The sequence below is a fragment of the Orbicella faveolata genome, unplaced genomic scaffold (assembly GCF_042242905.1).
Source record: "Orbicella faveolata isolate gen_17 unplaced genomic scaffold, um_ofav_v1 contig_1, whole genome shotgun sequence".
Lineage (NCBI taxonomy): Eukaryota > Metazoa > Cnidaria > Anthozoa > Scleractinia > Merulinidae > Orbicella > Orbicella faveolata.
The window spans coordinates 26,313,911-26,327,905 of record NW_028301536.1 but is presented as its reverse complement, the minus strand read 5'-3'; the positions used below and the strand labels follow the sequence as shown (position 1 = coordinate 26,327,905).

Here is a 13,995-nt window from a genome sequence, read left to right as displayed (position 1 = left end):
ATTATTATTATTATTATTATTATTATTATTATTATTATTATTATTATTATTATTGCTTTAAGAAGTCACATAAACTAGTCAGATTTGCTTCAAAAAAGAAAAGGCAATCTTGAGGTTGAGCTCATCCAATTTGTTTCATGAATGCTACCTATTCAGGGCTCAACTTTCAGGAAAAAAACCTTGGGGTCAGCTGGCCCCTAATTTTTCAGATTTATTTGCCAGCAAAAGTATTTTGGTGAAAAGCATAAAATGTTCGTCGCCAGTGAAAAAAAAATTGGTTGCACTGGCAACCCTGCGGTCACAACAGCAAGCTCTGCTTTTTGATCAATAAATTACCTTCTTCCCATCATCTTTCTCCATGTGTAGGAAATATGTAGGATACATTCCTCTATCCATTCCTTTTTTGTCTCTGGTTATTCTACATTTAACTGCAGTTCCTTGTGGGGCAGGTCTATCAAGCAAGAAAACTAATTGTCAGAAATAGCGACCATAACACCTTACTGCATTGCAAGAAAGAAAACTGGATCAAAGTGGCTTTAAACAATAACACTGACATAGCTCACTAGATATCCTGTAATTGCATTTAGCTACTTACCTAAATACAAATTTTTCAAGATCATCGATTTCAACAGCTGTGCCAGGAGTTGCAGTACCTGTATTTGGTGGGGATTCTCTGTTGCTAGGTGGTGGCTGCCAAGCAAGTAGAAAAAAGAATTACCACACTGTATTAGCAGTGATTTTATTTTACACATCATGTAATATATCAAACACGAAAGACAGTGTTTGACCACATTTCCAAACACCAAGAAGAAGTTGAAAATACAATGTGTAGCAGAGTATTTTTGATGAACTTCCAGGTGTTTGGAAATGTGGTCAAACACTGTCTTGAGTGTTTGTTCTATCTTCTCAATCAAAACTAAAACTAAGGGGAAAATAGAGAATTAAAATCATAAAAATCTAATGCTAACTTTGATCAGATATCCAAACACTGTCACAGTCATGATTTCCTTTGTTTAAACTTAATGAATTATTAATGAGTTTGAGAAGTGTAGTTCAAACATAACTGAGCTAGGTTTAAAAAGTTCTACTAAAAAACTTTTAGTCTCAATTTCTTCATATTTGGGATATTTGTAACAATTTCAGTCTGAGAGTCTTACTTTCCACACATTATTATGTCAGTTTAACATCAACCTACAAATTTCAATGAATTAAAAAACCTTCTAAAATAATACCACTAGCACCTTTTTAGACTTTGTAGCAGAATCATATGAGGGTGGAGGCCCAGACTGTAGGTTGGGAGATGGTGTTCTTGCTCTTGCTGGTGCTATGACTTGTGATGATAACTCTGGTTCATCAAAATCATCCTTAATCCCTGCATAATCTGCACTAGATGAAATACCCATTGCTGCTAACTTGCGCTCTGTATCTGTTGTTTGCTAAAAGGCAACATTGAAAACAGAAAATGGGTAAATGAAAAGGGTGACATAACATTTTGGGCATTTTTCAGACAAGTTTACATGCCCCATCAGAGGTCAATGGTTCAAACTACAATTGTTCAAAGTACATGTACACTGTCTACTACATTATTCCATGGGAAACAAATACATATCACTAATTATTAATAAAACATTCCATCTGTGCTGGCCAAAAGCTAAAGGTCAAGCTTACAGTGTAGGCTTGAGCAGTTATTCTCCTCAGAAATACATTGTCACTCTCAATGGGAAGCACAAGATAGTCATACAAACAGTTGGGTGTTTAAAGCCAGAAGTAGCAGGTTGACATAACATCTTGAATTGTAGTTAGCATAATTATTGTTCATAATTTTCTAGTTTTTATTTGTTTTCAATGAAAATGCTTCCAAAATGTCAACAAAAGAATAACCACATTGGCACAGTGGAGCCAGGGACACTTAAAGCCAAGCAGTGAAGTTTAAGTGGCTATTTAGCTTGAACTAGTATACCAAGTGATTATTTTTGGGCTCAAGTCAAAACATTTCACTACCATCAGAATCCCAAGAAAAAATTTAAGTTATGTTCTTAATTAATTTTCCCTTGCCTTGCACAGACATGCTCACAGCAGTGGGGGTATTTAATTTCCGTGATGATTATAAAAATGCTTGCATTGCAAAACCACAAGAAAAGGCCTAAACCTAAGTTAAAGAGAGTTTTTATGTGGACATTATGTGTGAAAAGCAAGCAACTAATTTGCACAATCAGGAGGTTGATTGTTAAACCATCATGTGGATGATACAGTCAGCTCCAACTAAGGAGGCTTTGTTAGGGTAAATTCTAACATGCAACACAGCTCTGAAACTGCAACATGAGGAGCTGAAATGAAGACCAATGATGAGACTGCATCTATCAAATTACACAAGCAACAAATAGAAAAGCAAAATGAAAAACCGCATTGGCAGTGTTTAAATTAGACAACGACTTGTACAATGTACAAGGCAAAGTGAAACATAGCCTTTGCAGATTTAAACTTTTCTCCCTTAGTTTCCATATCGTACTTTGTTAATACACTATTTAATTTGGTTGATTATAATCCAAGGATAGAATATTTTGGCAACCGAATTACTAGCTAGAATGCATAATTGATGTTAATTTTATACATTATGAACTTTAATAAACATTTGTGATACTATCAGTGGCTTTCCCAACGAAATTCTTACAGCGACATGCGAACCTTGCAGTATAATTGCAACATGAAAAGGTTTGAAACTCAGAAGTCTGTCTTGTCAAAGTGTCGGTCTCATAGAGACCTGTATTCCCTAGGAGAGAGTTGACTGTACTTGTAAAGAGTTGCATGTCTTACAGCAACAGGAAGTAGACCAGCTTATTTGTGGAACTTTAGACATTTAATTTTCATTCTCATACTGACAAAACACTTGAAAAATCACACAAAAATTTAAAATTGGACCCACAGTATAATGGCCAAGTTTGTAGTTAAGCTACACATTTCACTAGCTGTTCTTGACATATTGCCCTGTTGTTACTTACTGTTGCACAAAATGTAACAACCATTTCTCTGCCACTGGAATTTTGCAAAGTAATATAATTTTGTCAATATTATTTGTCTTGGTCACCAGAGGAAATTTTAGTTCAGCAATGGGAATATTAATTTTAATCTCCCCAAAGACCCTAAAAATGTTAGTATCACACAGAAAAAGTCATTATTTCACTCTGAAAATAGTAATATCTTAATAACATTAAAAGCAAGGAGTTAATGCTGAAGTATACATTTTGCCCCCCGGGTGATCACATGATCAGCCACACCAGCGGTCAAAGAAATTTAACCCATTGCATGATCTCGCTCAGCTTTAGTCTGCGCAGTGAAATTTGCCAGGACTGTAATATGAACTGCTAGTGTTCCAAGTCCAACTTAAGATAATGAAAGATTTTACCACCACCACTAGTATGTCATATCACTCACTTTTGTCCGTGGCTGCGGTTCTTCTTCTTCTGATCCAACATTAACCAATAGGCCGCCCACAGAAGGCTCTGGTGGGGTGGCATAACTTGCTACAGGGCCATCTATACCTAAAACCAAAAAAGTTAAGCTTGTGCTTGTGAACACTACAACATTTACTTCCTCAAACATACCTGTATCTTGTAGTGAATTCACTTACCCATATCATTATGTACATGTATGTAAATTTGTTTAGAACAAATTGAAATGTAATATTTTACTGTTAATATGTTGTTGTCCACTTTGGAAAAGTGTCTGTCTTAAAAGTGTTTTGCTAACAGCTAAATAACTGAACCACATCAGAGATCAACTCTAAATTTAAGTGTCTTTAAGATATTGTCTACTTTAACATCAAGACATTAAAAGCATACTACAAATGTTACTTTCATGACAAATACAAATTTCCCTACCATGTAGTTGTGTTCCACCAAGCACCAAAGGTGTCCTCTCTGAATGACGAGACATTGGGCGAGCTACATCATTGGCTTGAACCATTCCTTTAACAAAATTGCATACAGTACATATGTCAATAATAATCAATGTAAATATACTGTGATTTGCATTTATTTTTCTTGGATTGAACCTTTTCTAACTACAGGTAGCTACATTTTTATTTTTCTTTGTTTCATATTAAGGTGACCAAACACAGTTTCTCATTCCTGTGCCTGTTTGGCCCCCAACAATAGCCACATACAAGTGCTTACATGTTAAAGTGCCTATGAAGTGAAATTTTTTTTTTCATTTCTCTGTCGCTTGTTATGTCTACTTTTCAAAATTGCCAAAAGCAAATAATGTTAAAGAGAGAAAAATTTGACTTTTTGCTGTTCAAAGTTCGAATTTGACAACCAAAAGTGGGTCCATTTTGCGCGAGGCCAAAACAAATGTATTACAATGCCATGACATAGGAAATTGTTCAGATGACTTCGTCGCTACTTTCCGACTCTTGTACGTTGGAACTTTCACTAGAGGACAGATATCCATCAAAATCTGACATTTTACTTGCAGAAAAAATGGCGAACTTTGAAGAAATCTCCTATGGCAATTCACGTAGCTACAGAGGCAAAGTGAGGTAAACAAATTGCCACAACAATTTCCTACATCATCGCTTGTAAACTCGTTGCCAGGCTCCGGACCCACTGTTTTGCTATACTGAGCTCACTTTGGGCGGCAAAAAGTTGAATTTTTCTCTTTGTAACATTATTCGCTTTAAGCAGTTTTGAAAAGTAGACATAACAAGCGACAGATAAAAGCAAAAAAAAAAAATTAACTTCATAGGCACTTCAACACTATCCGAGTTAAATAATAGTTTAACAGAGAGAGAAATAATTATCCTTGTTGAATGATACAAATTATGTACATGTAACTTCATTATTCTGATTTCTTCTGTTACCTTTTAAATTTTTTTCAATAATTCAAAATATTTGTAGCATGCAGGGTTCTCAAGAGAAAGACACGTTTTTGAGAAAACCATTAAAACATTCAGTCTCAATTTTTTAACCAACTACCCATGCACTGCATTCAGTGGGGACCGGTTCGTTACCACCAATTTCACTGTGTAGGCCACCTTGTGGCCTGTTCATTCAACATGATTGCTTGATATTCTTCAAGTTTACATTGGCAAGTGGTGTATTTGCTAGTGCAGGGGTTTAGCTTCAGCATTATAGCAACATTCCTGCACATGGGGAAGATATTTGCATACACAGTTCAAAAATACCTCCACGGTTGATTACCCAGCTCAGACAGGAAAAGCAAGAAAAACGAAGGCTAGGTGATAAAGGAATCACATTTTCCGAAGGCATTATTTCAAACTTAGCTGCAATGATCTGCCATCTATTCAAGACTGGAGTTTATTAGCGTTTTTATTCATTATTATTTTTGAGAGCTAAATATCTTATAATTATACCTTGTGTTGATTATACCTCAAATAAGTGAAATCCTTGAGGGTTTTATTTACAAATCTACCTGGGGGACCTGGTGTTTATTCAGGACCTGGCATGTAACTGAGAAAACATGGTACATCCAGTTTTTCTTGCATTTCTGAAACAAGCAACTCATTATCTGAATTGGAAGAAACTATTAAGTAATTTTCAACATGAAAACAAGTGTGGCTAATTTGGGTTTCCAGTAATTAAGCTACGAGGCAACCTTCTATGCTATTACTTCAGTTTGGCCTAATCTTCTCTGTTTCAAAATACAAAATAGAATATGCTAATATCAAATGTTTCCCTCTAGTCTGTTTTATGTGAATGAATAATAATCACAGTACAAGTAGCTTTTGACAGCAAAAGTATTTTTTCCTCACAAGAACTTTCTATGTACAAATTGTGTTTGATGGCTCTAGAGACAATCTGAGAATTTTAATTTAGCAAGGACATTCTAAGGGGAAAGTGACAAGCAGTCATCATATATTCTATCGCCTGAAAGTAGACTCCTCTGTTTACATCATTTTGCATTTTGTATTGTCAGTGAAAAACAGGTGTGTATACAGAGAGCTCCAAACTTTACTTCTCTCACAATTGAAACATTCAATCCGTGGGTACTGCACAACTGATGGACATGGAAGTCTTGAATGCTGGCAGCTGGTCTTTTGAAGACTACGTTTTGATATTTTGAATTCCAAAAATTTCAATTTTGGATACTGACAGTCAGCCAACCCCATTGAAATAGTACCATTTGCAGCTAATTTCCATATGTTTACACAATCATTTATTTTTGAAAATTTTCACCAAACAAATTGACACTACCAAGAGTTTCAAGGCTAAAAAACGAACAAAATTTTGACCATCAAAAAAACAACAGTAAAATTTATTTCGGTGTTCTATCAGGTATGAAAGATAGAAAATTACTTCAGTTTGGCCTAATCTTCTCTGTTTCAAAATACAAAATAGAATATGCTAATATCAAATGTTTCCCTCTATTTCTTAATTTGAAATCTACCAAACAAATATATTGCATTGCATCTGATGTCATCATAAAAACTAAAATGAGATGACACTTTATTCAAATATGGAGGCATAAACTTTTTTCAATTCTAGTATTTCCAACAACAGCTAATCTTAAAGTTAGAGCAAAATTTCAAAAATCTTAACTGTTAAACCTACAAAGTGGTTGTTTTCACTTATTTTGCTAGAAACAAAACAAAAAAATCAATCTCAGTCTGTAGATCTACATGTACACATACATGTATGCATACATGTATCTTCATATTGATTCAGCAAGGAAAGAAAGCACCAAATGAAATGTACAATGTCTGGGATGAATGTCTGTCAGAACTGTCAAAAGGTAATTTTTACATCAATCTTTTTTTATTTCCCAATAAGGTAACAATCAAGATGTGATACCTAAAGTAAGCCAATGTTATGTGAAAGCTAATGATATTGATAGTACATGTAGAACATGTATTTAACTTTTACTACATTTACACTGTACTGTAAAGGTTCCATGCGGTATTCAATGAAAGGCACCACATGGCAGCTCCACACTCCAGGATTTAATACTCTGAAAATTATGTTTGTACCAACACGATGTTATAATAAAGTATTCCTTCTGCCCGCTCTGTAATCATGTTGTTCAAGTCTAATGTCCAACAAATATAGTTAACACACGCATGTATCTTACATGTATGCTATGAAGAGGCAATTTTTAAGCCAAAACCATCGAATACATGTATGTTATAAGGCAGATGTTTTTGTTTTTTTCAAATATTCTAATTTATTGCTTTAAGCCAATTGTCACAAGGTAGACATATTTATCATGCCCAATCATGCACCTTTTAATAATAAAAAAATGCCAAATGAAAAAGCAAACTCTACAAGACCAGTACTGAAAATTTATCAGTTGGCAAGGATACACCCAGATCACAATAAATTAAGCATAACATATGGCCATAAAAGTATACACAAACATCCCAGCTAGGATATTTAAACTTAACTTGCATGTACGCATTGATAGACAAGTCACAAAATAATACACTCACATAGATTGATGAATGTGAACTATGTTTTTTCAGCCACGAGATTGTGCCAGAATACTGCACCAAAGAGAAGATGAAAAACTGCAGTCTTGTAGCTTTCTGTTTAGTAGCTTAAAAGAACACCTGTACTAGTCTTCTGAACAAAGACAGGAATTCAAATTAGGAAAAATAACCAAAAGGAAAAAGAGCATCACAAAAACAAAGGAACTTAAAAGGTCTTTAATAGGTCCAGTCGAAGGAGCAAGAACAGATAGGAAAATGCTAATAAGCTCTTGTATGGTTTTCGAAGTTAATACATCTGATTGGTCCAAATACATTGCACCATTTTCTTCCACCAAAAAGATTCAATCAGGTGCAATCAATAATATTAAATTGCATCAAACCAATCTCTAATATTCACCCGAATGTAAATTTTAATTCAAAAAATAATGATGTTATCATTGTTGTATTTGTCTGGAAAATCTGTCACAGCAGTGCACTTTAATTTGGTGACTTTCCACTGCTTATCATTTTCCATTTTGTATTAATAATCAATCTTACTTCAAGTTAAGATAATGGGACCTGCATGTAGCGGACTCTTTTTTCCATACATGACTGTCGGTAAGGGAAACCGGTATTTTAAGTATATAATATTTCATAGTTGCCAACATATAATTATCTTCAGAAGCATGCATCTGAGCATTAACAACATACTGCAAAGAAAAAAAACAAAACCAAAAAAAAATCAAATTGGGTATCAAACATGACATTGAAGATTAAAGTCAGCAAACACACATTATCCACAAGTAAGACCAGATCATGTTTGGCTTGTGTATGTAAATAAAATTTTGTTCACAGCTCAAGAGAAAATTTTTACAAGCTAGGAAAGTAATTTGGCTCTCTTTATGAAACTCACACTTTGACAGGATGAAAGTATATGAATTTTGCAGAAAAGGAATCCTCAATCAACCAGATGCTACCAAACTGCATTCAATAACTTAACATCACCAAATGTTAATTCTACCTTCTTTTTCAAGACAGTTTATTGGAAACCACCATGATTCAAGAACAAGAACAAGAACAAGAACAGTTTATTTCTACTACTGTAAACAACTAAAAGAATTTACAAGATTATAATTATAAATATATAAATAAACAGTACAGTACATACAGTACATACGTATATAAATAAACAGTACAGTACATACAGTAGTGGGACACCCAAAATTCAAACCTATCTTTTCCTCATTACTCTAATAATTACATGTACTGTATAACAGTTCCTACTCCTCTTTCAAGATTTTGCAATATTAATCCACAGGCAAATTATCGACACTATCAGACACTCAAAAAGTAAACATCTCCTTCAATCTGTGCATGTAAATAGTGCAAATCCAGAAAAGGGAAATATTTCCTGTATGAATTTGCAATTGTCTAATCAGGACTATTTGCAGCTGAATTATCAAAAACCGGTTGAATTTATTTTTGGCAAGATTCATTTTAACAATATGCAGCCTAGAAGACTGCACTTGGCCAAAAATTGATTCATGTGCTCTAGCTACGTGTACCTCTGCATGAGTGAAACATGATCCAGGGGTTTCATTAATGTTCTCAGCAGGAGGGCAACTGGTTTTCACACATGAGCAAAACTACTGTATATTAGAACTGAACTCCTTTGTAAGAAAAACTTTCTGCTAGATGGTCAAACCAGCCAAGCAAAATCATCCTCACAGCCGGTCAATTTGCCTGGTGCCCGGCCCTTAATGAAACCCCTGATGATCTCACAACGAATTTTCAATGACCAGTTTTGCCAAGTTTGATGCCCACTTAGCTAGATCTGGGTGTTTTTGTATTAACCAATGGTGATAATAAATACAATTACATGTACATGTATGACTGGGAAGGATACTGAAGTCATTACACCAAGTCACTAAATTAACAATATTTGAATGCCCATCATTCTATACAATAATGCATGCACTTGTGCAAGTAGTACATGTATCTCATAGCTTTCCAGTACAGTGTACAATAGTTGTGGTAAACGAGAACACTTTTCAAAAGTTTCAGTGTAAAGTGTTCTGCAGCAGATGAAGACAATCTCACACAAATTTTCTTTCATGTGTTGTTGTACTAATCAAGCTTTCTTCAGAGTTCTCTGTTGGTCTCCCAGAGCTTGGTGAACTAGTTTTGACAGATTTTAAAAAATGTCTTTGCCAAACACCACTGACCAATGAGCTTTTTTGACCTTTTGAAATGGAGTGTTTACAATTTTATTACATCAAGTAAGATGTAAGATGGTAAATTATTGAAGTACACGAATAAATGGCCAGAAAAAGAAATAATGTTTACTGAGAGTTCTATATATTTTTAAAAATCAAAAATTGTTTTTCAGCCATGAAAATGACGTTGACAGCCAGGTATTTTTTCTGGTTATTACATGTATCTAAATCCCTGTTTATCTTATAAGAACTTTGGCTGCACATGTACACTAAGAAGTTGTTTTCCATTGGAATTTTGCTAGTGAATGACAGTATTTGCATCACAAAACTGTGCAAAGAGATAAAAGCCTTTGGTTTCAATTGAAGTTATCATACTTCCCACCCACTCCAGGTGTTATCTGTCAGTTTTGTCGCACAGTCAAACACCTGCAGGTGCACATGTCAAATAAAACATTTTAAAATTTCCTGTTCATGAGTCAATTTCTATTAGATGTCTTTGCTACAGTGTAAAGTACTGTATACTTAAAAGTATGTATATCCTGACAATGCATATACATGTATCGCTAGACTATGGTATTAATACGCTGTATTATGTGTAGGAATTAAGTCCAACAACTTTTTTCGAATCAGTATCTTAAGTTTCTTAAAAAATTTGTCAACTCTAAAAAAGAATCAAAATTGAACCATCAAAATTCCACAGGCAGAGAAACCATTACAGAACTGTGGAGTGGCCACTATCACAATCGAACAAGCCACTCTTGGACTAGTGACCTAGTAAATACAAACATTTCACAAGGTGTACAAGGATGAAAATTGACACCAGTCACATTCAAACCCACCTGGTTGGGCTCGCTTCATTTCATGTTTCTTTCTCATAATTTCTCTCTGAAAAATAATTATAAAGAGCCAATAGTTTGGTAAAGAAGTATACGTAATGGAAAAATAGATTGGGATAAATTACAGCTTTAGTTACTTCTTAACAATTATGTATTTTTTTTTAATTTGTGGAGAGAGGCACTGTGAGAATAAAATGTTACCTCAGGAAGGCAATGCACTAACCCTGACCAGGGCTCAAACCTGGACCACTCGCTCCTGAGCCCAGCACGCCAACCATTACGTCACCACACTACCTACAAAGCATGCCTTGCCAAATGATACTGAAGTTGGAACCACATTCCCACAATATAAATGCACAGTCATGCATGCACAACTAGCAAATGGAAACTGTTCTGATCAGCTCAGTCTTTCACTTACTTCAATCCAATACTCAATATATCAGTGAGTTTAAGAAATTTGTATTTGTTGCAGTTGTAGTACCCATATGTGTCTGACTTGAACTACATAATAAATTCATTGAGACTTTCTCAAAATTTCAAACATAAAAAAAAAATTGGGGGTCGCTTACTTGTTTTGGAGAGGAGGTAAATCGTTTTGATAACTGTACTAGAAATCTACATGTAGAAGCTTCAGTCATGTAACACAACCACAAAATAAGAAGAATGAAGATGTCTAGGTAAGGTTGAATGTGTTTATCTCGGCAAAAAATTGGTAGATGTAGCTCTACAGAAGGATCATTGCAAGTCACACTCAAATTAACAGAAAATTTTGATAATGCATGTGAAAAGAAAGAGTAAAAAAACTCCAAACTTCTGGTAATCAGATTTTGTTTGTTTTTATTTTTTGTTAAAATGGAGAGAATCAGTAAAGGAACTTATCTATGAAAAGAAAAGTGGACATCCTTGGCCATTTAAGAGAGTAAACTACAGGTGGAGAATTTAATGCAATCGGTTCCAAGCCATTTACTTGTTTACATTTCTTCATTAACATGTGTGCTCACTGCATGACGCAGTGTGACACTGCAGTATGAGTCACATGTAGAGTTAAGATGCACAGGAACAATGGACACAGTGTTCTTATGTTAAAGCTCATAATGTACATAATAGGTTACCATTATACAATATAGGTAGCATTTTAAAAACTACAAGTAAACATTTCTACCTGCTGTTGTAATTTCCTTTCACGAATGCTGTTTGGATTGACTGAATGAGCGTCATCTTCATAAACACTGTAAACAGAGTATCAACAACACTTGAATTTACTGTACAGTAATATAACAAATTTATAAGTACATGTAATTTAACTGAAATAAAATATATTACTGTTTTCCTACAATTCTCAAGGGTTCTCCATGCAAAAGAAACCTATTATAATTATACGCACCAGTGCTGGAGAGTCTCCTCCATTCTCTGAGTTTGGAATAAACTAGTGCACACACAAACATTTTTATGGAAATTTTAACACAAAATATTTCCACAGAGTTTTGTTGACGACAATGATTGTAAGTTACTGTTACTCTTGGCACTTGGGATCTTAGGATTTCAACCCTATGACACAACTGAAATAGTAATGAAATCTGCCTGGAAATATTTGATGTTTGGTTGGAACATTGGATCTACATCTATGTGTAAGGATAATGAAAAGTGTTTTAAAAAAATCTGCTGATAAACTTGCCAAATATTCTTTGCATTATGAAATTCTGGAGAGAGGTGTTAACATCAAGAGTGGAATCAGTAAAAGTAGAGTATTCACCATCAAACTACTCTAGCCAAAAATAGAAACATGACCATGTCTACCTTGGCCTAAACAAGACATCCTTGTGATTAGTCTGGCAACATCACATATCACCAACAGATATTACAAACAATGATGAGCAAAAAAATCTTACTGTTATTCTCTGGTGGTACATGTAAATGTGTTTCTCAATAAACAAAATGTTTACCAAGAAGCAGCAATACATGTATGTAGGATGTTCAAGTTATTTTTGTCCTTCAAGTGGAACAGCAGAATAAACGTGCACCGCACTCTTCGAAGTTCTTGAAAAATTGTTACTTCAATTTCAAACACGGAAGTTGCACATTCATCATATGCAGACCCAAAATATTTTAGATTAAATGCAACACGTACAGCACTTTTTCATGTAGATCGTTCTTTGAAGCATTAAATCATAGTCATTTCATGTGCGCTGGATATTTCAAGATCCAAATAATACACTGAAAACTCACCTGTCTCGATCGCAGTGGATCTTATTGCACATTGCAAAAATTTCAACTCTGAAGCAGATTTAATTTGTAGGCCAAGGGTACATTCTTTTCAAGAAACCACCTAATAACAATCACCTACTACATGTATCTATGCTTTTCCATCTTGGCCATCAATGAGTCGAATTTGAGCTTAATACATGAGGATTCCTACACTGTTGTTGTTGCCCAATTTTGTAACGTTTGGTCAAAATGACTCATGATCAAAGTTATGTTAGGTACACGGTAAGCTTATTAAATAGTATATGGGAAAGCATAGGTTTACATAAAATAATTTCTTAACAATAGGCTGGAAACAACCGTTTTAACGCTTTGCAAAATCAAATGGGGTAAGCTGATCCAGTTAAACTTAACGCACACGGTGAAATTTTGCCTTCAAAGAATTCATGTTGAAGAGGACCTTCCTATCAGCTCTGGCGAGTAAAAACAATTTGTTAGAATTTTAGACGAAAATTATTTTTGCTTCAAACGAAAAAGACGGTTTTGTACTGCAATTAATGGCTGAATTACCTGAGGAGCGAAAGTTTAAATACAGACGTTTCACTGAACAAGCAAAAAACACCTGACATTAAACCACCATTCGGTGTTTCCTTGTATCGAGGGGTTAGCAAGCTTAGTCGAAGGTTTTCCATTCACAAAGACGATTTGCTACACAGTGGTACTAACAACACATCTAACCATAAAAAGGCTTCACATTTTGGAGAATTTAATAGAACGAAAAATCAATACACCAACAAATAAATACTAGAGCATCAATCTTCGAACTTCCAATATTACAATGTTCCGCCGATTGACTAAGTGAGTTAAGATACGAGTTCACTTAGAACTCCTTTTACCAAATAACGTTCGAAAAATTCATTTCAGACACTTGTGTATGAATATTTCGAGAAAATGAAAGCAGTGCTTACCTTCCAGGAGGTCCGCCCATGGTCCAAGCGCTGTGGATGACAGGTAATAGCAAAAACTTCTTAGTCATTGCCAATTGATGTAAAACGCCATACGTTGCCAAGGGCTGCTAAGTTGCTGTAAAGCTAGCACATTACACCAAAACCACAAGCAAAACCACCTTATTTTGAACTTACCTGTTATGACCAAAGCTAGAAGACATGATGAAGAGTATCCACGTTTTTACTGCTTGAAAAATTCGATGATGTTTTGAATGTTACGCTCACGAAAAGGCATAAAAACAGAGTGAATTCTAATAACTATGTTCAAACAGCGGATCTTCTCAGTTTGCCAGCCGCCCTTGTTATTGGTT

General features: G+C 34.7%; 1 protein-coding gene across 1 annotated transcript in view; it reads right to left on the bottom strand.

Moving 5' to 3' along the window:
* The window catches only part of LOC110043701 (tubby-related protein 3-like), a 23,713-nt gene extending 9,718 nt beyond the window's left edge, over positions 1-13,995 (bottom strand). The window contains exons 1-9 of the mRNA XM_089297900.1: positions 13,820-13,995; positions 13,646-13,675; positions 11,638-11,704; positions 10,479-10,524; positions 3,879-3,965; positions 3,433-3,539; positions 1,242-1,436; positions 596-690; positions 337-451 (exon numbers count right to left, since the gene is read on the bottom strand). Coding sequence (XP_089154026.1) covers positions 337-451; positions 596-690; positions 1,242-1,436; positions 3,433-3,539; positions 3,879-3,965; positions 10,479-10,524; positions 11,638-11,704; positions 13,646-13,675; positions 13,820-13,845 — 768 coding nt within the window. The 5' untranslated portion in view covers positions 13,846-13,995. The remainder of the gene's footprint in view (positions 1-336; positions 452-595; positions 691-1,241; positions 1,437-3,432; positions 3,540-3,878; positions 3,966-10,478; positions 10,525-11,637; positions 11,705-13,645; positions 13,676-13,819) is intronic.